At 41.2% G+C, this 23,328-nt stretch overlaps 1 protein-coding gene across 2 annotated transcripts in view; it reads left to right on the top strand.

Annotated features, from left to right (window-relative positions):
* Nucleotides 1-23,328, top strand: part of POU6F2 (POU class 6 homeobox 2) — a 386,759-nt gene that overhangs the window by 152,143 nt on the left and 211,288 nt on the right. For both annotated transcript variants that reach the window (XM_054019075.1, XM_054019076.1), the window contains 2 exons: nt 7,059-7,150; nt 8,162-8,390. In XM_054019075.1, coding sequence (XP_053875050.1) covers nt 7,059-7,150; nt 8,162-8,390 — 321 coding nt within the window. The remainder of the gene's footprint in view (nt 1-7,058; nt 7,151-8,161; nt 8,391-23,328) is intronic.

Below are 23,328 nucleotides of genomic sequence, written 5' to 3'. Positions count from 1 at the left end.
TATAATACGTTATAATAATTTAATTCTTGGCCTGAGTGAAATTTTTACCAGTGAAAATCAGGAGTTACTCTTCTAAAGTCAGTAGAGTTACACCAGTGTAAAATTGGTGTGAGAGAGGAAAACTAGGCCCTTTGACTGAATTTATCAGCACCTCAGTGCAGATCAGCAGAAGACCTCAAATTTCTCTGCTGCAAATATTGTGATTATTAGAATCATCCCAATGACATATAAAGGACCTGTGCACCGTACATAGCCATCTCTTTACTGAGGCTTTACAGGTGATTTGGATGGGAAGAGCCGCCAGCCTATGGGCCCAATCCTGTGAGGTGCTGAGGCAGTGGAAGTTGAGGATGCTTAGCACTTATAGGATGGGGTTCTAAAGAACAGGCTGATTAATTGGTTGGGGATGCTGAGTTTTTCCTTTGGACAAGCTTGATTCTGCTGACCTTTCTCCTGACAATGAAGTTTTGTATGAGTGAAGTCTGCAGGATCAGGCTAAACTATGGTAGATTTTGGTTTTTTTATTATTATTATTATTATTATTATTAATTTGTTTGTATTACTGTAGGAACTAGGAGCCCTAGTCATTGACCAGGACCCCAGTGTATTAGGTGCTTTACAAACAGAATAAAAAGACCATGCGGAGCGAAAGCTCCCTGTGAACGAGGTGGTGGAGATGTGGACGGGGGATTGAGGAGAGGTCCTGAGACTTGGCGGGAGGAGGTGCCAGCTCCAGGCTGGAAAGGAGAGTCCTGGGACTTCTACCTGCCCCAGCCCTTCTAGGTCCCATTCCCTACTCCCCAACCTGATCTTGAGTCCCAGAGCAGCTGCTTCAGCCCCTCAGGGTCCACTCCTCCATCCGCCATCCCACCCCATGTATGCATGAGTTTACCTAGGAACAGAGTTCCCACAATATTTCCATTGCAGGGGCTAGCCCTCTGCTTCCCCTCCCCTGGTTCTGCCTCTCCTAAAAAAGAGAGTCTCTGCCCCAAAGAGCTTACAGATTATGGCTTCATCTCAGCAGGTGCTGAGTTCCCTCAACATCCACTGAAGTTGAGCAGAGTTGGGAAAACTCCACTTTCAACACCCCGAAGGACTATGTTTTACTTTGCATGTTGTCTGTTTCTGCTGCTACTTGTTGGCAATACTAGATTTAGAGGTTTTTCTTTTTCTATTGATCATATTGTTTAAGATCTAAATGTCTATAGGCTTGGACAATGGGCATATGCTTTTATAGATATTGACTTAAAATAATGAAATACTCTTGTAAGCATAGATTATATTTTTGTTTTCATAGTTAGGTTTGTAAAATCATATTTTATACATGAGTAGACTGAATCTCAATGGAGTCAGTACTGCAGTTTAATAACTTTGGATATTTGAATATATCACATCAAGTATTTCTAAAACATTTTTGTAAGGCAAAACAGAATGGTGAAGAAGAAACAACCCTGCTCTTACCTTCTGATTGTAAGTCACATTGACTGTGAGAACAATTAAAATTGATTACATGGCTAGCAAGGTAGGGTTGGAACTAAGCATTTTAATATGTATAGTTGCTTGAAACGCTAGTTTCTTTATTTACATTATAATTCACATGTAGCTGCCTTACTGCTATGGTGAGGTATAATAACTTATATTTTCAGAATCTATTTGGCTCTGATAGTGCAAAACTTCATTATTGTAGTTAGTTGAATTATAAAAGTTAGGCTTTGAAAAATCAACAAAGCCAAAGTTTTCGGGAAAGATATTCCAGTGGAAAGGAAGGATTGTCCAGTGGTTAGGGTGCTAGTCTGGGACTTGTTGGATCTGGATTCCTTGCTTTGCCATAGATCAGTGAATTAGCCTTTCTCTGCCTCAGTTCCCCATCTGTGCATGAGGATAGCAGCGCTTTCCTACCTCACAGGGGTGTTGTGAGGATAAATACATTTAAGACTGTGAGATGCTCCAATGCTATGGTATTGGGGGCATATAAGCACCTAAGAGTGGTAAACAGTCTAAGACCTGGCTATAACTGAGGCTGATTTCATCACCATCATCTCACCTACGGTTAGCAGGCCTTTGTAAGTCTGATTGTGGAACTCTGTCCCCACTGATATCTACCTTGGTTCGTCTCGCCTCACTTTTCAAAAACAGTTGAATACGTTTTTATTTCAAAAGCTTTTTATTAGTAGCAATAGTAGTATTTAGTATCGCTCAGAGGCCCCAACTGAGATCATGACCCATAGATCCTGGACAGCCATATAGTAAGAGATGGTTCTGAAGTTATTACACTCTAAATAGACAGGACAGACAGAGAAGAGAACTGAATTTCCACATTGTCACACAGGAAGTCCATGACTGAATCAGGAATTGAAACCAGACCTTCTGAGTCCTGGTCCAATGCCTTCAATCACAAGAATATCCCTCTTATTAAAACCACACTTAGCACCCGACTAATTCCCTTTCCCTTCCATCTTTTCCCTCTTCTTTTCTTTACTGCCTCTGCGTTTTATTTGGTATTTTAAGAGGGTGGTTTTACATTATGTTTTCATATTATTTTCATTTGGGTTTTTTTTCGTTATGCACTTTTTTGACAGGTGAGGGGATGCTTTAATAATTAATTTGGTATTAATAATAACATTTATTAAATATTAAAACTGTATCTAGGTTGGTCCATGTGTCCTGGCAGCAGCTTCCGAGACTGTTAGCATGGTATTATTGAGCATGCTCTCTGAGCCGGCCTATGAGAGCGGCTCCACTAGTAACACCTGTGCTCCTGCTCCCCTCCTGCGCACAAGATTATTTCTGTTTTCAAAATGGACCACCCCACGCACCGTCTCTACTCTCTCTCAACCCAAATGCCACAGCTTTCGTGTATCAGGGAGGAGACAAACCACCCCGAATGACATTAGACAGGGTGATCAGTCACCCTCCCTACAAGCATAATTAGACTCATAGATTCACATAGACTATAAGGTCAGAAGGGACCATCATGATCATCTAGTCTGACCTCCTGCAGATTGCGGAGGACACAGGTGAGGACACAAGCTCCCCTAAACATCATGGGAAGAGGGGATAGCTGACCCAGGTGTGGTACATTATTATTATTATTTATTTATTTACTATTTAAGATTTTCAAAATTGGGAAAGGAAAAAAGGTGAGGCCTAAAAATAATACCTAGCTCTTATCTAATACTTTCCATCAGTGGATCTCAAAGCACTTTATAAAGGAGAGCTGTATCATCATCTCCATTTTACAGATGGGGAAACTGAGGCACAGGGCTGTAACGTGTCTTGCCCAAGCTCACCTAGTGGCAGAGGCTGGAAAAGAACCCAGGCCCCTGACTTGTAGGCTAATGTTTTATCCACTAGGCTACACAGCCTCCCTCATGTGAGAAGGATTTAAGTCCAGAGCATTCATGCCCTTACTTTCAACCCAGTATCACAGAGTTGGCTAGAAGGCCTGTCCATTCACAAGATCTTTTTCTGTAGGGGCAGAGAGCCTGGTGCGCCTGCATATGGGGAGAGATTGTAACTCCCACTTAGTAGCCGGTCATGTAACACGTGCCGGGTACCCTGCAAACACCAGCCAGAGCTGTTCTCACACTGCTAACCATTTCGGTTATAGTCCCTTTCTGTTGTTATGCTGCTTTATACTCACAGAGGTGTTCTGAGGCTTAATGAATTCATGTTTGAACAGGGCAGCGATATCCTTGTGAATGGACTGTACAGTTGTTGAAGTTGATCTAACGAGAGGCAGTGGCATGAATCCAGACATTGGGAAAATAACACTTTGGCAAATCTTTTTAAAATAGCCAAGGTCCCATTTGCCTAGGGAGGTCACTGAGCCAACAACAATAAAGGGTTTAAGAGCTGCTGAATTAAAACATAGGGGAGAGGACAATCCAGAGCTCGTGTGGAAGGAAAGGCTAGAAATCTTGCTGCTAGATAATGACCTACGAGGCCTTTCTGGTCCATCATCTATGATTCTGTGAATCACAAACAGTAAATATAACAAGGTACTCTCAGTACTTTGTTTTGTTAGCGGAATTCTTCTAGCATGGCAGAATCTGCCCTGCTAATTCGGGGAAATAATACTGTAGGGAAGGAATGAATCATAGCGTTCTACAAACCTTTTGTGGCTGTATTTTGTGTTCCTGGATGTCTTTGCCGGGGCTTCTCACTGAAGATAATAGGTGGCAGAGAACAACTTCTGTTTGCTTGGGTGATGCAGCGAAACCTCCAATCACCCAGAAATTCTTGCTCAGCCACATTTACTCACTGCTCAGCCAACAAGCTGCAGATTTCCCTCCTGACTTTGAAAGAAAACTTGAGTCTGGAGTGGCTGCTGTAGCAGATAGATTAGGAGATGGGCCTATAAAACTAAGTACACTACACGTGTATGAGAAAAATAAATATGGGCATGAGGGGTAGTGTGCCTTTTTGATCCTGAAAAGACAGCATGCATAATTTCATCTGGAGACTGTGTAAGACCTCATTCATACACATGAAATTGTATGCCATTTCAACGAGACTCCTAAACTGTGTCGAAAGTGAGCTGGAAGAACCAGGCACAGTATTCATGCACTGGAATAAAAACAGATGCAGCGTCTTGAATAAACAGCCATATAAAATGAATGAAATCCTATTTGATTGCAATTAGTGCAATGCAATAAGAAAACAACATAATTAATTATAATTTAATAGTACTCTAGCTTTATTGTCTGATTTTGTATGACACCTTTTGTACAAACTGCTTCTCACAGGATTAAATATTGCAAGTTACATACAGTATACATAACAGAAAATAGTGTTCGCTAAATAAAAAATGTATTAAAACACAGACTCACTTCATTGGGAACATTCATGAGAGTAAGTACTGTGGGATCAGGCCATTAATTAATTAAAATAGGATCATGTACTAATAGACATTTGGTTGTTGCTTTGTACTTTCTCTGAAGCCCTTCCAGGCGAATTCAGTGACAGGATACAATATTAGGAACTTGTTTCAGTAATATCATAGTCCAAGACAAAGCTCTAACTTCTTCAAGCAGGCAAACAAAAACAAATATTTAATTTTACCTCAGTGGGGGGCTAGTCAGGATCATGGGACCTGAGTGTTTGATGTAATATCATTCCTTGCATACAGCTGTCATATGAAGATAAATAAAGAGCACGCTGATATGTGGAAATAAGCTTAGACAAAGTGATGTTTATTCATAATGGATCTGATCCTGCAGTCCCTGTAGAGGCAGGAGTCATGCTGAAGGCAGTTTGAGTTTTGCCTGAGTGAGGACAGTGTTATGCATATAAAAACACAGATTGTATACATTTTCACAGTATCGTGCACATCCAGTTAAATTCCGTGCTTTCCAAGCATCGCAGATAATAAATCACACACAAAGAATGTAGTTCCTAAATCTCTTCATGCACATTATTAGGCAGTTGTTGGAGTCTTGACCAATTATAATAGGTCACCTTACCCTAGTTATTAAATGACAGTGGTCATTAAAATGCCAAACCTATTTTGACAGACTTCACTTTATAAAATGTCAAAAAGTCTGTGTGTTTTTATTAGTTGGTTCCAAATCAATTTAGAAATTTCAATAGAACGCTTGTAAGTATTCCCAAAGCAATGTCCATTTCTGACTTTCTGCATGCACACAAAAATATTACAAATTAATCAGATTTCTGCATAATGGCTCTGCACATTTATTGCCTAATCCCATTATAAAATGCTGTTGTGATTGACATATCGCGGTAGAGATAGAAGTCAATTGAATAATATGTAGCAGTCAATTTTATTTGTACCTTAATGTGATGAAGTATTTTTTTTCACATTTCCATTATTTATAAGTCTGTCCCCTTGGAGAATATATAGAAGAATTTGTTTTAAATGAGCTGATAATACCTTCTTTAAAATTTATAAGTATGACAGAATCATATCCTTTTTTTCCGTCACAGACCATGGCATGCCAATAAACTGGTTCTGAATTGTCTTGCACTTGCTATTCATAGGACAAACATTGGAAAAGGGGATCTTGTTAAGGTTTACTTAGAATTGGATTTCAACCATCCATCAGAAAAAAACTAACAGAACAAAAGCTACCGTACTGACCAGAAATCCTAAAATTGTAGCCAGGAATTTTCTTTATTTAAAACTACAGTGCTCCAGCTGCTGCTTTTGATACTTGCTGTCATTTCCTTCAGATACAGAAACAAAAAGTGGGCCTGATCCTGCAGTCCTCCTTGAAGAAGTTGTGAGTCAGTGTGAGTTCTGCCCTAGTAGGGACTGCAGGAGCGAACCTTAAGTTTGAAAGCCTATTGTTGACCATGTGTTACAGGTATTAGGGTTTGTTTGGTGTTTTTCAAATCTCTTCAGTGATCTTCAGCAAAATCCAGATAGAGCTATACTGGAAAGTGTTCTATGCTCAGCATGTTTGATTCAAGCACATAGTTAGTGCTGGTTTTTGATTCTCTCAATTTAGCACCGAAATGCCTTGGTTATGACAAGCTCTGCTTTACCATATATAATTAGAGAACAAGAAGAAAGTGCCTTTTAGAAGCATGTTTGTGCTCAGTTTTTGTAATGCCTTTTATCATGAGTGGTACAGGTTTCTCTGCCTCAGTATGTGGCCAAAAAAAAAAAAAAAGAAGAAGAAGAAGCAGCTTTATTGAGATATAAAGTAGATGTGACTTGATTGTGTCCCAGATAATTTTTGCTTTGAGAAATTAGCATAGCTGCTGTTCACCTAAGCATAAAAAATGCAGTTGCCACACACACAGAGTATTCATGTACTGTATGTAAATTGATGTATAATGCAATCCACATTAGCTGAGTTGATGATAGCTTCAGTTTCACTGCTGTCAGATTTCTGTATCTCCCTGAATGAGCTGGCTGGCCTGAATGAATGTTAGCATAATTTATGCAGCTGATAAGTGATTTGAGTGCTTGCGTTATTGATAAACCACTTTAGCATATCATTTGCAGCTTGATGTTATGTGACATCACAGTAAAATGTAATGTGCCGGTCCCTGGGCTAGATATTAATGTAGAGCTTCTCTTTGAATTCTAGGGGCCAGAGGAAACCCAGTGCTGTCTGATACAAGCACAGCTGATCAGCATCAGCCCAGTCAGTCCCACCCAGCATTCCCTGTTGGGTCCCAGGTCAGTACCTTTCATTTAGCCTAATTAAAACTGCAGTTTGATTAAAGTAATTAACAATGAATGATAATAATCTAACCATATAAATATAGAAAATATGGTGATAAATTGTTTGGCTGAATTTTTATTACACAAACATGTACAGAGAAGATGTGACACATATTTTTTTAAAAATATTCTGTATAAGGTCTTGCTTTAAAAACAAACAGACAAGGTTTGTTTCTATATGTTTTTCCAAAGAGTAAAATGTAAATGGTTGTTGTGTTTATAAAATGAAGTTATTTAAACCTTAGATCAGTTACTTTGGAAGCACAGGTCATGATTTAATATAAAAAAAAAGTTAATGCAATTTTAATGCAAGTTTAGCTTATTGGATTTGACAATCCTATAGTCACACACAGCTCCTGCATTAATAAAGAAATCCATTCATTATTTTATAAAGCCAAATGTTTTTTATGGTAAGGTGTGGGTGTTATACTGTTCTTCTGAACAGTTATAAAGTGCTTGATTTTCTGTATCACTTTGTATAGGGATATCTACATTCAGTCAATTGCCCTGGGAAGGCAAGCAGATACTTGATATTCCAGCCTATTTTATAGTGCGGTCTTTGAGCATCCCTTGCATCACATAGCTGCTGGAAATTATTAATTTTGCAACTTTAGCTCTGGGAAGTGTTTGAGTTTAAATTCTTGTAGATTTGGTTGAATTTGGCCTTCTTGAATTCATAAACCATCTTTGGGGTACATACAGTAATTTTTTTACAAAGATGATGCAACTTAAGTCAAACTCTGATTTCAGAGATCAGTGGGTTGGATATGATTACCAGGGTTTCCAGCCTCAGTCTTCAGGATCTTCAAGGCTTTTTGTGTTGGAGGAAGTGTATGTTATTACATTAGAAGTGGTGCATTGTAATTGCATGTACGTACGGTAACACTACAGATGATCCCAGGCACATGTACAATGATACCGGTGCTATTTCTTATTCAGGTGCTTACTGTATATGTTTCATTACAGCCATTACTGACAGCTCAACAGTTAGCCTCAGCGGTAGCGGGGGTGATGCCAGGAGGCACTCCAGCCCTAAATCAACCTATCCTTATTCCCTTCAACATGGCTGGACAACTGGGTGGTCAACAAGGACTGGTCCTAACTCTGCCTACAGCTAATCTCACCAACATCCAAGGGCTGGTAGCAGCAGCTGCAGCAGGAGGCATTATGACTTTGCCATTGCAAAATCTACAAGGTAAACCACATCAATCAGTATTTTCACAGGTAGATCCATTTGTCCACAAAAATGTTATTCTTGATGCCAAATCTTTATTGAAAATTCAAAACCTTGAATCTTTTGGAATGGTTATCAAATTTATACTGCATTTTTCATAAACATTTTGTGTCAGTATTCTTCTCTCTCGTTCCACAGGCCAGTACTATGAGATCCTGGAAATAGCTAATTGGTCTGCTCTATCATACTGGCTGATGGCTTTAATTCACTGTTCACTTAAAATTTTAAAATAGCATTGCGAACTCGAATAAGATTGGCCAATGCTGAGCCTTAGCTGAGAGATTAGGGAAGAGTAAAGGAAGAGGTGCAGCTAAAAGCTTAGTATCAGGATGTGGTCATTTAGAAGTATCTGTTGTTTGATTTTCATATTACAAAAACATCCTTTTGTAACTGTAGTTAGACGCTCTAGGACATGTATTGCTGTCCCATACTCCCATTTATGGTACCATTCCAACCAACAGGCCCTCTAAGGGCAAACCACGCAAAGTGGCATTTGCATTCCACTTAAAAATTAGTTCCCGCTTTCTACTGGTTCTTCCTAAAGTGGTCTAGGTTATTATAAAAAAGGCATGCTGTGATAAAGCTAATTCTCTCGCTACAGCTACCAAAATAAAGTGCATGAGTGTCAGTTTAAAATAAAGAGGCTATTGCATCCATCAAGGGCACATTACTCTTATTGTGGCTGTTATAGCAACTTATGTGTGCATGGAGCTTTATAGGAAAATCTAAAGACCAATGCCCATATTCTCAAGTGTGGTGCAACCACTTGGGGCTGTGCTACATAGTACGAGCACAAAGTGGCACTAATGATATCTTCTGGTGGCACGGAGATGGTGAAATGGCTCCTAATCTCTGCTGGCAGTGTAGGGGGTGTGGCCAGGATTTCATTACTCCACCCTGGTCCCTGGCTGCCATTTCAGCCCCTTGTGGCCATTGAATGCTGTTTAAATTTAGAATAGACACCATACCTGACTCAGGGCCAGGGGAGTACAGAGTTCACCTATGCATTCCCCTGCCCCCATGTCCTGAGCTGTACTGTGTTTGCCTTAGCAGAGAGTCTGGACCTAGATCTCTCTGCCCCATTGTGTTTATTATCTTAAGTCAGACTGAAAACCCAGCACAGTGAAGTAAAATGTAACTGTTGTTTTTTCGTAATGTTCACTACTCCTGATGCATGAATGTGCCTTAACAATAACACTGCTGCAGTTAAGGTGTTTATCTTATATTAAGTATAAAGGAATTTACTTATTATTCTCAATGGTGTTTATTGCTTCTTAGAAGGAGGTTGCTCGTGAGTTGAGTTGCACAATGGACAACAGGCAAAGTGAAGGAGGCTAACAAATTTATTAGAGCATAAGCTTTCGTGGGCTACAGCCCACTTCTTCGGATGCATATAGAATGGAACATATATTGAGGAGATATATATATACACACATACAGAGAGCATGAACAGGTGCGAGTTGTCTTACCAACTCTGAGAGGCCAATTAAGTAAGAGAAAAAAACTTTTGACGTGGTAATCAAGATAGCCCAGTACAGACAGTTTGATAAGAAGTGTGAGAATACTTACATCTTACTTAATTGGCCTCTCAGAGTTGGTAAGACAACTCCCACCTGTTCATGCTCTCTGTATGTGTGTATATATATCTCCTCAATATATGTTTCACTCTATATGCATCCAAAGAAGTGGGCTGTAGCCCACGAAAGCTTATGCTGTAATACATTTGTTAGTCTCTAAGATGCCACAAGTACTCCTGTTCTTTTTGTGGATACAGACTAACACGGCTGCTACTCTGAAACAGGCAAAGTGTTAGCAAAAAAACCCCATAATGAAATTGCAAGAGTAGTTTTAATGGGGAGGGACACATCCTATAGGAAAGCGATGGAAGGTGTGAGAGTGAAGAATCAAATATAGTTTTAACTCCCTTCCCCATTTTTCTTTCCTGACCTAAATGCTGGAAAAAGTTTTCCAAAGACAAAATGGGAGTTCTATTAAATGAATGCTCTACACAGCATTTTAAATACTTTTTAGGCCATTAAACTTCAGTTGCTGCTGATGACTTGATGGATTGTTTGAAGCGCCAATGTCTACAGGTTGTGAAACAGAGAAGAGGAGAGACAGTTAATGTGTTGAACAAAACTGTATGCCTGGTACTCTCACCTGTTGGTGCAGCTACTTGCCTTTACCTTGTGTGTGTTTTAAAGTTTAATGTCAACAGACCTCTCTTATCATAGTTGTAAATGGTTTTCACTTTAATGTTTAAAATAATGTCTCTCTCATACCATTAAGCTGTACCGAGGAACCTGTCATTCATAAATCATAGATGAAAAGGACACACTAATGCACAAATTTTGCTTGTTTAAAATTTGAGAGTGCATGTAAAGTAGGGAATTGAAGATTAAAAAAATAATGCAGGAACAGGACCGGGTAAAAGCAGAGATAACAAAGTGAAGGGAAGAGGCCTTTTAGTGTAGGTAGATGATAAAATCTTAATGAGGAAACAGGCATTATAAAAATGTATCCCTCCACTCAAGAGTGTACCAGCTTATGGTTTCTGTGTATATAGTATTATAAATAAACATAAGCTCATGGAACTCTTACGTCATGAATTCATTCTGCTTTGCTAAATTGAATGGTATGGCCTAAGAGCTGCAACCAATTCACTTGAGTTCAGTCTTGGTATTTTCAGCCAATTAGTATATACACTGAAATCACTTTTAAACATAGAGTTTGAAAGCACTGACTTGATAAGATGTAAAATTTTCCCCAAAAACCTTGACTAAAATAGTTTAAAAAGGGAGTAAGGGATAGGGCACAGATTTAGTTAAAATGCCCACCCTTAACCATTTTCTTCCTGCTAACGTTCCCTAGCAGCAACAAAATTGTGTGACTTTAGTGAAATCAATAAGTACAACACTGCTGAAAACTTATTTATCTATGTACATATCTGGCCCCCATTGTCATAGAACCTGAGCGCTTCACAACAGGAATGTATGTATCCTTACAACACCCCAGTGAGGTAGGGCCATGCTATTATCCCCATTTCACAGCTGTGGAACTGAAGCACAGAAGAGAAGGCTGTCACACCAACAGTGGTGAGACTGGGGGAAGGGGAAAGAGGGAGCAGATGCTAGACAAGCAGAGGAAGTGTTGTCTACTATTTAGGCCAAATTTTTTCATCTTTAATTTTAGTCCATTGCTTTTTTAGTCCTCCTTTTGCTGGCTATTGTGAACAACCTTCTCAGCTGCTACCTTTTCAATTAACCTGTAGCAGGGTCACTTAGATCTTCATCCCTCCGTTTCTTAGCAGACTTGTCTCTAGGCTGCCAAATTCAGTTCCCTGAAATTCTGTTCTCAGGTCAGGTTTTTCTAAACATTTTTGTCGTTTTAGTTGTCTTTTTCTGGGTTCTCTCCAATCTAGTAATAGCTTTTTCTTAGAGCCTCAGAGCTCAGTAACACTCTGCCTGTGGATCAACTATTCTGCATGGAGATGCCCTCTCTAATATACCTGTCCATCTGCCTTAGAGATCACATTATAGCACTGAACACTTCATAGTTTTATTGTACTCTTGCCCTCAGGTCTGTTGAGGAGTGTTCTGTGAGGTGCTGCTGAATGGCCTCAACTTTGGTTGAATTCACTGGGAATTGGGGATGTTTAGCAGTGCCCAGGAGTTGCTAAGGATCTTACTTCCTCTCTCATTCACTTGCCCTTTACATCCCCGTGGCACCTATAGCAATTGCTTTGATGGAAATTAATTAATGCATTTTAGTTGTCCGGTATAGCAGCTGGAAATGAGAAGGAGCATCCTGGAGCCAGCCAGCTCTCTCTGAATCATCAGCATGTGTTTCACAGACCACCAGTGGTCCACAGACAACAGTTTGGGAACCTCTGGTCCAATGCACCTATCTTAACTATATATTATTTCAGGTTTAATGCAACTATGTTGCAGAGTCCTTTACAGTTATGGAGGCTGAATAATACGTGAACCTCCCAGTCAGCTGCCAAGAGGAATCAACAAGTTGGAAATTCTGGCTCCATAACACTGAATCTTATCTGTTTTATTTTCACTGCAAATTGTAATGTTTCTAAAGTGGGTGCCAATAATGTATTTGTAAGTCTGAGTTTCTCAGTCCCAGGTTCTGAAAGAAACAAGAACAAACTATCTCCCCAAATCATTAGTGAAAGGCTTCAGAGCTGAAAGAAAGCCTTGTGTGGCTGAAAATGTGAAATCATTAAATTACATTATTTAAACAGCAGCAGGTCATATTTTTTAACTGCAATACAATGGAGAAAGAAATACATTAAACAGCTGGAGAGCTAGAAGATAGCCATTAAAATACACTGATATGGTAACGCTAGACATAGATAACTGATTTAAAAAAAAAAAAAAGTCATTATTTACCTACAGATCTGGTCAGTGTAAAGAAGTAACAGTGCTAGAAAGGCAAAATGTATTGTTTACATTTATTAGATCTTGTTTCATCTTAACTTAGCAGTGTATCTTTAATTGCAGAACAGATATAAAGTAAACAACATGCACTCTCTTCATTCCCCATGTACATGCAGCTTAATAGTCAGATGTTGGATAGGTATGAAAAGCAAGAAAGAGACAGAAAAGAAATAAACGACAATCCTCAATTGCTCACTGATCTAGAGTCCAGATTCCAGTTTTTAGAACATTTTCCTCTTTTAACTAAAATGATGCAATCCCTATTCATTTGTATTCCCCTTCAAGTAACATGAAATAGCTTTCAGAGCCTACAGAAAGTCTGTGTTTTACTTATGTATTTTAATGAGCACCAATGTCAGTAATAATCAAAATGATGTTTCACTTAGAGGAATAGTTTATTCCCAGGTACTTCTGTACTGTACTAACATAACCAGAACAAGAATGACAAGGATCAAGAAGAAGAGCTACACTCAGTAGCAATTTCAGTGAAGCCCTCAGTTCAGATACACAACCATCACTATATGAAGGCTGTATTTAACACAGTTGCAGTATATAGGACATGGGACTGGGTGCCAGGAGACCTGGGTTCTGTTCCTAGCTCTGCCACTGACTCACTATGTAGCCTTGGACACGCCACTTAATATCCCTTGCCTCCCCACCTACCAAAAATTGGGCTACTGTTCGCTCACCTTTGTACAGTCCTTTAGGATGAGCAGATGAACAGTACTATTTGAGCTGTAAGTACATTTTTTACTTGAGAACTGCCAGCTGTATGGAAGGTTTAAGGGAGAGAGGATGGTCCATCTTCTAAAACTGATGAAAGTGATGGAGAAGGTGGAGATGGGTGGAAGGAATCATCTCTCCAGAACTTGCTTGCAAAAAGGTGGGGTCAGCGACTCGATAGGACCAACCTCATTACCTTTGTGTGTCCAGGGATTTGTGCAAGGGAAGGGAAAGGATTTGAAGGAAGAGGGGACATATTCCATATAGAAAATCCAGGCAAAAGTTAATGCAGCCCTAAACTGTATGCATGCTCCTCCAGGTTAGGACACTCCCTTTACTACCACCACATCAGGATTTCCTGACAACCTGATTCCTCTGACGCCACACTGCAAGGGAATTGGAAGTGAACAGGGATCCCTGAAGCTGGAGCAGAAACCACACAGAAGACCCTGTGCCTCTGGCAGATCTCCCAAGACTCACGGTGTTTGGGGAGGCAGGGGTCTAGCCCTTTTCATCTTCCATGGGAGAGGGTGATAAAACTCCTCTCCAAAGAGAGAATAGGCTATCCCCCCAGAAAGCTCTGCCTGTGAGTTTTCCTACAGAAGGGAATGATCTGGCCCACTGTTATTAATTGCTCATCTTCTACAATGACAAAACAGTAGCTTCAGAGAGTGAATGTGAAAGGTTCAGGTCTTTATTAGTTATTATTTCTTATTTATTGATCACTGTCAGAGTACTAGTGATTTATTCTTTATATTTTCTGCCCCATAAGTTAAAGACCTAACACCAGCGACATTAAGATGCAGTAGCATTAATGTTTGCATGCTCTCTTGTTGATTTCCAACAGACCTATGCCTACCTTTCACTCCAGTCCTGCTAACAATTGTGGGGGAACATAAGTGAGGTATAAAAAGGCTGTGCTGATAAGATTAATTCTAAATCAGGATTGATTACATTCAGTCAAACGTCTGAGGCTAAATTCTGGCAGCCTGTACGCACAGATGCCCTCCAGAAACACATGCCAAGCAGCAGATTGGCAAGGCAAGAGTTGTGCTCTCCTCTTCTGGCTCCAACCAAAACCCATGGTTTGGCCGCTTTGCAGACACTGCCATGGCATGCATTGTAGGCTGGGAATTGAAGAATGACTTAAGTATGAGATGCATGTGTATGGATGTAGTAGGTCCGGGGTGGGGCTCGTCCCTTCCTGGGGCGCCTGAAAGCCAGGCCGCCCCGCTACAAAGCGAATAACAGTTAGGGCCCCGACCTTTGGGTGGGGGCTCAGCACCCAATTGATAGTTCAGGGCTCAGGCCCCTATGCAGGGACTGAGCACACAATTAACAGCTCCGGCCCTGGGTCAGGGCGGGGCAGCACACCAATAGTCAGTCAGTGGCCCAGGCCCCTTGGACAAGGAGGAGGAGAGACTGCCACCCGGCGCAGGGTGGCAGGGGGGAACACAGGCCCACCCACTCCACTGTGTTCCAGCCCGGGGCCCTATCCGCAGCAGTCCGTCTGCCGCGCAGTCAGTGGGGATCCTGACCGCAACACACTGACATGGGTTCGGGGTCTGCTATCCCCGGGCCACTTCCCATCTCCTCCTCCATGGGTACCTGCTCCTCCTGAGTTCCGTCTGCTGGGTCGCAGATCATGGGCTCCTCCGGGCCCCGAGCACCAGGTAGGTCTGTCGCTCCCTCTGGGCCCTCGGCGGGGGGAAGCTCAGACCGCTCCTCAGGATACCGGGCTCTCGGCAGGCTCGGCCAGTCCTCCTCAGGGTACCGGGCTCTCGGCAGGCTCGGCCAGTCCTCCTCAGGGTACCGGGCTCTCGGCAGGCTCGGCCAGTCCTCCTCAGGGTACCGGGCTCTCGGCAGGCTCGGCCAGTCCTCCTCAGGATACCGGGCTCTCGGCAGGCTCAGGTCCGCGGGAGCTCGGGCACCAGCGTCTGTCCTCTCCCGCTGCCGGCCAGCTACTGAGCGCTGGGGCCTGGCCTTTATACTTCCTGTCCCGCCCCTTGACTTCTGGGGGGCGGGGACAGGCCGCGGTGGCTCCGCCCACTCTGGCGGCTTTTCTGGCTCATCGCTTCCTGGGGCGCCTGGAAGCCAGGCCGCCCCGCTACAATGGAATATACCCTTTTATCCACCAATAACTAGTCCCCTATCCAGGGGTGAAAGTAACATTGAACACTTTAAAGCGGCAGCGCTTTAAAGTCAGCTGTGTATGGGCCAGTACTGGCGGCCACTTTTTACTGGTACACCGTACCGGCCAGTACTGGCTTACTTTCACCCTTGCCCCCATCTCAGACTGATACTGCTCCTGTCAGGAATAATATGTGTGCAAGGTTGTAAATGGGGCTGTTGTCAGCCAGAACATCAATGCATTTTAATGCTGTTTCTGAAGTATTTTTTGCACCTGTTTCAGGGGGCTTTAATCTTCTTGAATTTAGGCCCTGACAAATTTAAATTAATGTCCAGAAAATTCCATCATGTAATGTTAAACTCTTAAATTACTGCAATGTTACAGAAACAATGAAATTCAGAATGAAAGTGAAAATCCTAGCTGCTACTTGCCACTTTGTGCCTGGCCTCAACATCGTAGCATGCATGCTACATACCTTGGTGGGTCATATACAAATAGAATGATACATCCATATGGTATACACACATGTATATATACACTGATCTTAGACTCTAGCAGTAAGTAACACAAAGTGAATTAAGGATGGATTACTGTGATGGATTTGCAGCCTTCACTCTTAATTTCCTTGCTTTGGTGGAGTTAAGTCAGACATTTGTAGTCTTTGTGGTTTAATTTCCTTTGTTTTTCAATGGAATTTGTATTAATAAAGTCCCTGTGATTCATGTTATAAAAACTTCCTGGCTAGAAACTTGTGTTTCTGATAGACCAGCAAGACTCTAATCGAGTATATATATATTTAGGGACTCATAAAAACAACAAAGTCTTTATTGACCGGCTGAGTTTACAGGCATTTTTAATACAGATTTTGAACCCATATATTGTACAAGTTAATAGCCTAGTAGCCAATTTTTTTAATGAAATTTCTTTAAAATCTGTCTGGTTCTGTGTCATTTACTGGAGAGAAAGATATTGTGTATGTTTTTTTTTTAATTGTTGTGGAAAGTGTTGAAGCTGTATTATGCCCTTCTTGCTAAACGTCTCTATGTGAATTCAACTTGAAACATTTTGCGGGACCTTTTTAAAAATTGTGCATGCAATTAGAGTTGAAGGGGGAGGGATAGCTCAGTGGTTTGAGCATTGGCCTGCTAATCCCAGGGTTGTGAGTTCAATCCTTGAGGGGGCCACTTAGGGATCTCGGGCAAAAAATCAGTACTTGGTCCTGCTAGTGAAGGCAGGGGGCTGGACTTAATGATCTTTCAGGGTCCCTTCCAGTTCTATGTGATAAGTATTTCTCTATATATTATAATTATTTAAAAATTGTAACTGGGCCTGCATGGGAGCTACTCTTCATAATGTGGTGTGCTCTGGGGTTGTTTCATTGATGAAGTTCAGTTCCCACACCAGTTCTTACACTTTTGACAGCCATGCATTGTAAATGATTTGGTAATCTATAAGTGCTGATATAGGCCTAGGTATCTCAGCATGTGTTTAAAAGCTTACGATCCAATCCTACAGTCCTGCCACATGTGCAACTAGCCATTGACTTCAAAGAAAAGTGCCAGACCTGCACCGTTTCAGACCCTTAGTATGCATTAATTTCATACGGGTTATTATACTGTATTGTTGCCTTTTCAACCCGAGCAATTAGTCAAAGTTCAGGGCCCTGGGCACATTCCAGTTGGGAGCAGAAATTGATCATGGAGTTTGGTATTTTCTTTGGTGCAGTCTTGTTTGTTTACAAGGAACGTACAAAGTCCTGTTTCTCCAAAAGCAGAAGGAACCAGTAAGAAAACAAACAGTTTCTGGGCTTAGAGCACCGAGCCTCTTTAGCCAACAGCAGATTCAAAAGCTCTCTCTCTAGCCTTTTTGCAGGTCATACACTGTGCTCACAGGCTGTTGCTTGGTTTTCTTGCTGTTTGCCTCTGTTCTCCCTTCCCTCACACATACAGTCTACCCAAAACAATACTCAGCAAAAGCCCCTCGGCTCACCCATTCAAAAAATTCTGGGCAGGTTCACATAACCCTTTTGTCTTAGGTGGAGTTTTGTAATTAACTTATCCTTACAGTTATGCTGGTTGAAGTGTGTGTTCACACCCAATCAACCTCAGTGAGGATTTAACTCAGCCCATAACAAAGTTACATCCAGATTATAATAGTATGCAGTTAATGTGTATTAAGTGTATTCAGTATGTAAATTAATATTCAGTAATGCCAAATAATCTGTATGTTTTCATAAATAACAGTAAAACAGAAGGAATCGATACTGTGCATCTGCCATAGGTTTCTGTATCTCAGAGTTTGAAACATATATATTCAGTGTTAAAAGGCCTACTCCACATTATGACCTATGCACATCAACACATTCTTGAAGCACTGGAACATTAATTGAACAAGAGGCACCTGAACATGGAGTGTGAATATAGTATATCATATAGAGGGAGTGCTAGGGAAACATGTTGTCACAGGATAACAGTCTCTTGCACCAACACAAACATTGGAGTGAAAAAGAGACATTTACAGAATTAATTTCAAAGTAGGAGACTACGCCAGGTAGGGAATTCTATGCTCCCTGTCTGTACTTAGTACGGCTGCAATTCCGTTGCAGGATTCCAATGACATCCTAAACCATGGAAGTGCCTTGAGGAGGTTTCTAGGATCTCAAAATAAAAGAGTAACCTCAGTTTATGAAAATTAGATCAACACGTAGATTCTGAGCGTATGAATTGTCCCTCTATGGGCGAGGGGGGATAGGTAAATAGTTCCCCCACATGCAACAAAAGCAGTGATCCTAGTCCTCTGGACTTGAGTGTTTTGAGATCCACAGGGAAATTCCCCGGAGCTTGGGGCATCAGCTTTTCTTCATGGCAACACAAATTACTTGGGAGTGGTACTTCCATAACCTCCCACGAGATTCTACTTCCTACGCACAGGGGACACCCCATAAGGAAATGCTGAGAGAGTCAGCATACTAGGGATTTCGGGGGTTGGAGGAGATTGTATCATCTTCCCCAGGCCCCCTCTGCCTGCCCACAGCCCTCCCTTCCCAAACTGCCGAGCCTCAACCCTGCTGGGAAGCCATCAGAGAGTTTCCCACAGGTCTGGTGCAAAGGTATTGCCTTCCCCCTTCAACTTGGAAGGTCCAGGTCCCATTTGGTTTGATCCCTGCAACCTTGCACACAGTAGTAGAGTGTATAGAGCCCTTGGAATACTAATGTCTGACGCACAGCCATGTGAGAAAACTGAAGTCAATGGAAAACTTCTATTGACTTCATTGCAGCTAGGATGTCAGCCAATATTTCTGAATCTCCACCACCTGAAGCATATAAACCACAGAGTACATGTATCTTAAATGCATTTTGTGTTGGGGCAAACTCCCAACTAACATCATGTAAGTCACTTTTTGGACTTAAGCAGGTGTGCACTTGATGAATTTTATAATACCTTCTTTCATTTCTTTTTTGTATTTTGTGGCGGTAAGTTATTTTATATTGTACACAGTTAAAAATAATATTTTATTCCTGTAGAGGGAAGACGATAATCTCATTTCTGCTGATGTAGTGCCATTGAGTTCAATTACATTGCTTTGGATTTACAGACTCTGGCCCGTGGGTATCTTTCCCTTTTTGTGTGTCTGCCTTCTGTCCTCTTTCCTCACCCAGCCCATATGTTCCTGGTCTTTGTCTCTCGCATCCTCCACCCCAGCTTGGCTTCTAAAATTATTCACGTGCCAAAAGGTACTGAATATATATATTTTACTGTGTTCTTGACCATTATTGCTTTCCCGTTATATCAGTAGTGAAGAATCAGAAGGATTTCTTATAAACTGGTGTTTACAAATCAGTTATGTGCTTCCATGTATTACGCGTCTCTATATTAGTAGGAGCAGTAGCAAGAGTAATGCACTCTAGCTAAAAGGCAATGGAATTGATATAAATGGCTTATTTTCAGGGCTTCAGCTAAGAAACTAAAAACTAACTTTTTATTATGTTTACATGGAAAACCACTCTCAAAGAAGGGTTTAGAGTTTATATGCTGCCAAAATTGTGACTATAGCAGTGTGAACAATACCACCAAAATATTTTTCTTTCCGATTCTGTCACTTAAATGTAAGCCTTTCCTTTTCTGTACTAACCCATGTTGTTTGTGCATTGTAAAAGAAGACAACATTACATTATGCAATAATGTAGCATAATTAAAAAATAATGTTTTGGCTCAGCAATTTTTTTTTCATTTTACTGCTAAAATAATCAGTTCTTTTGATCTTTGTTTCACCTGTCTTCAGCATTTTAGTGGAAGCTGTGGTACAGAATCATATCTTCTTAAATTACATTTACCCAACGTGTACACAATGGTAGACTTGTATCCAAAATTAAAGCCACATCGTATTTGTGTCATTTGTCAGTAGGTTAGTGTTGGTAACATGTGTAAGACTGTTATCAAGTGTATTTTTTATATGTTTATGTTCCCGTGCGTGCCATTATTTTAAAATTTCTTAGCAGCGTGTGTGTATATATATATTCAACATTTGACATGAGATCATTTGAGTTTGCTATGTTTGTAAGATAATGCACAAGGGAGAAAGTTACATTACATAAATAATAGAGATAAAATTTATACTTCCGTATATTTCAAAGCTAATGCAGCCAACTTACAATGGAATGGAAACATGAAGACACAGTGCTATAATTTGATTGATTTGTTTTGACAGCAGCCAAATAATTGAGAGTGAAAGGTGTCAGCACAGATGAAATATTGTATAAGCCACATTCAGAAGGCAACCCCAGCAGCAATAGCAACTGGAGTTTTATTTCCTTTGATATCGCACTGTTACTCACTTCCAGTTTATTATAAAACAATGAAAGGTACACAACTTTACCAACAAGGGAGACTTTTATGGAGAGGGTAGAAATAGAAGTTTGTCAGGTATTTGAACAATAGATACTGACAATGGGATTTATGATGGATGCAATATACAAGGGTAAATTATCTTAATCTTTCCCCCTGGTTTTCTCTTTTTTTAAATCCCTTTTTACAGGCTACTGCTTATCTGGCGTCTTACCTCTAGCTTGGAGGGTAAGTGATTCCTTCTAGAGCAACCATCAGTGTCAATCTATGGATTGCCTAGCAGGGGATTGCTGCAAGTGCAGAGTTGCTGTTACCCTCCCCAGCAGTGAGACTTGTTTTTAGTTCACCTCTTCTGCACAGCAAACTAACCCAGTCTAGCTAACCAAAATAGGATGAAGCTTACAGTAGGCCATATCACTGCACCACTAGGACCATGGAGAACTACAGTATCTTTTGAGCCTAGCAGTGAATGAGACTGTGGTAGTTCTGTAAAGAAGGTAGCCAAATAGTCAACTGAAAAGGATGGCTAAAAGCAAAGTGATCTAAAAGTTATGGCTGGGATTTGTAAATGTACCTATGGGAGTTAGGTGCCCAACTGCCTTAAAAACCCCAGCCTACCGTGCTTCCTCTCTTAGGCCCAAATCCTGAAGTCCCATTGACTTTAGTGGGAGCAGGACCAGATACAAAAACTCAAGTGCAGAATGGATTGAAATACATATGCCCTGCCACTCATTTGAGAAATGTTCTGTTAAAAAGACACAAGCCAATGGTGAATGACAGCGGGCTCTCTGTAATGAGCTCTGGCTCATTCAAAACAAAACAAACTATGACAACCATCATGTTAACAAGATCACGATCCCTTGTGGCTTTGCAGTGTAGCATCTAATCTATAGCCATATCTATACCTATACAAATTTAATTATCTTACTTAAGAAAAAGTAAAGAATGGGATGGGATGGGATTTCCAGTGCAGAACAGTTCATACAATGTCACATTCCATTTATTTTATCTTTTTTCCGCCAATCAGATCATGTCCCTTATAAATGGCATAGAAGAGATTCAAATGAGTCTCAGCATTCAGGAACCCAGTGCATAGTAACCCTGCTTGCAATAACGGGGCCGGGGGGGGGAGGGGAGTTCTCGTTAAAGTGGCTGAAGCCTAGGAGGAGCTGAATGCATTTTGATTGTTTTTTATGCTTATCTTAAATAGCTTTAGCACTTTGAAAATATGGTAATTGGCAACTTAGACATGCAAAAGCTTTAAAGAAAAGAAAAAGAAAGCAAGGAAGCACAGCCCTCGTCCCCTTAGCCAGCCAGCTAAAAAAACCAAACAGGTTGCTAGTGTTTTTTTTTTTTAAAAAAAGGGCAGCCAGCCAACCAACTCACAAGCAAGCCACCATATTTCTGTCTGATTAGTGGTCATGCACTTTTGACTGGCTGGATACCCCGTACCAATTCCTAGGCCCATTAGAGGACTGGAAGATTGACTGTACATAACCATTCAAAAGTCACCAAAAATGTAATCCTTACACTGTAAATCCCTTTGGAGACTTCAGTATTGTAAGTAGCTTCTTTTTCAGTTTTAAGTTTGGCCTAAAGTAGGCAATGTGACAAAGCTCTGCCTCTTTTTGTACCTTAAGTAATTGTTTAGAATGACTACAAGAAAATGGCCAGTTCAGTAAAGTACATCTGTGATATGCAAGCACAGAGCCAAATCCTGGGGCCTTGAACTCAGTTTTCACGGAGGCAGGCGACTCCCATTGAGTACAGTGCTTGAGTCCTATGCCCGTTGACGTCGGTGGGAGCTTTCTTGGGTAAAGGCTGAGTTAAAGACCTCAGGATTTGGTCAGCAGCCTGAGTGAAACCTGGAAGTGAGAGGACACTCTGCAGCTTTCCCTCACCCCACTGACACACTGCATTATGAGAAAAAGCCCCACTTACCATAGAACTTGTACTTTGGATTGTCACAAGCACTCACTCTTATTTAAAGTGACGCCCTCTGCATCACCCCCGAGCTAGAATGCCAATGTCAGAGTGCTTGAAGAAGTTGGGATTCAAGTCAGTTTGTACTCTGCTGCTAGTAGCGCAGACGGAGTGGTGTGAAACAGCAGGGAAATGAATGGTGGAGATGGAGACACAACCCAGAGCTGAGGCGGAGAGAAAAATGTGGCAGTCGCGGGTGGAAAGAGGACGGGAAAAAGTGAGCAATAGCAGAGGGAAGGGAAAGGGCTGTTCACGGAGGGAACCAGATCCAGTTTGGGGACTTGGGGAACACATATATCTCCTCCCTTGTGCTTCAGATCTCCAACTGACTGAGGGTATGTTTGCACTTAGAACTGAGGGTGTGATTCCCACCTTGAGGAGACACACACCCGCATTAGCTTAGATCAAGCTAGCATGCTAAAAATAGTGTAGCCATGGCAGAAGGAGCTCGCGCCTGCATCTTTAATGCACTAGCTTCATCAGAGCTAGCGCAGGTCTGTCTCCTCAAGTTAGAAACTGAACCCCCAGCTCGAAGTGTGGATAGACCCTGAGCAATGCAGGATGATGCTTCCATTGCATGTCTCTGAGTGTGTAGGCATCATTATAATTCCAATGTGTTCTAGGGAAGCCAGTGACCCACCTCCCAAGACCCCAAACTGTTCTATTATTTTGTTTGTCCTTCACTTGAAGATTTGGTGCTTAGGTACCATGGTGGTAGGTGGTTTGAAAATACATTTTTACATGTCATGTGGATTGCAAGCGGTAG

This window comes from Malaclemys terrapin, chromosome 2, assembly GCF_027887155.1.
Source record: "Malaclemys terrapin pileata isolate rMalTer1 chromosome 2, rMalTer1.hap1, whole genome shotgun sequence".
Classification (NCBI taxonomy): domain Eukaryota; kingdom Metazoa; phylum Chordata; order Testudines; family Emydidae; genus Malaclemys; species Malaclemys terrapin.
Note: the sequence above shows the minus strand (reverse complement) of the source record. Positions and strands in the feature narration are given on the sequence as shown.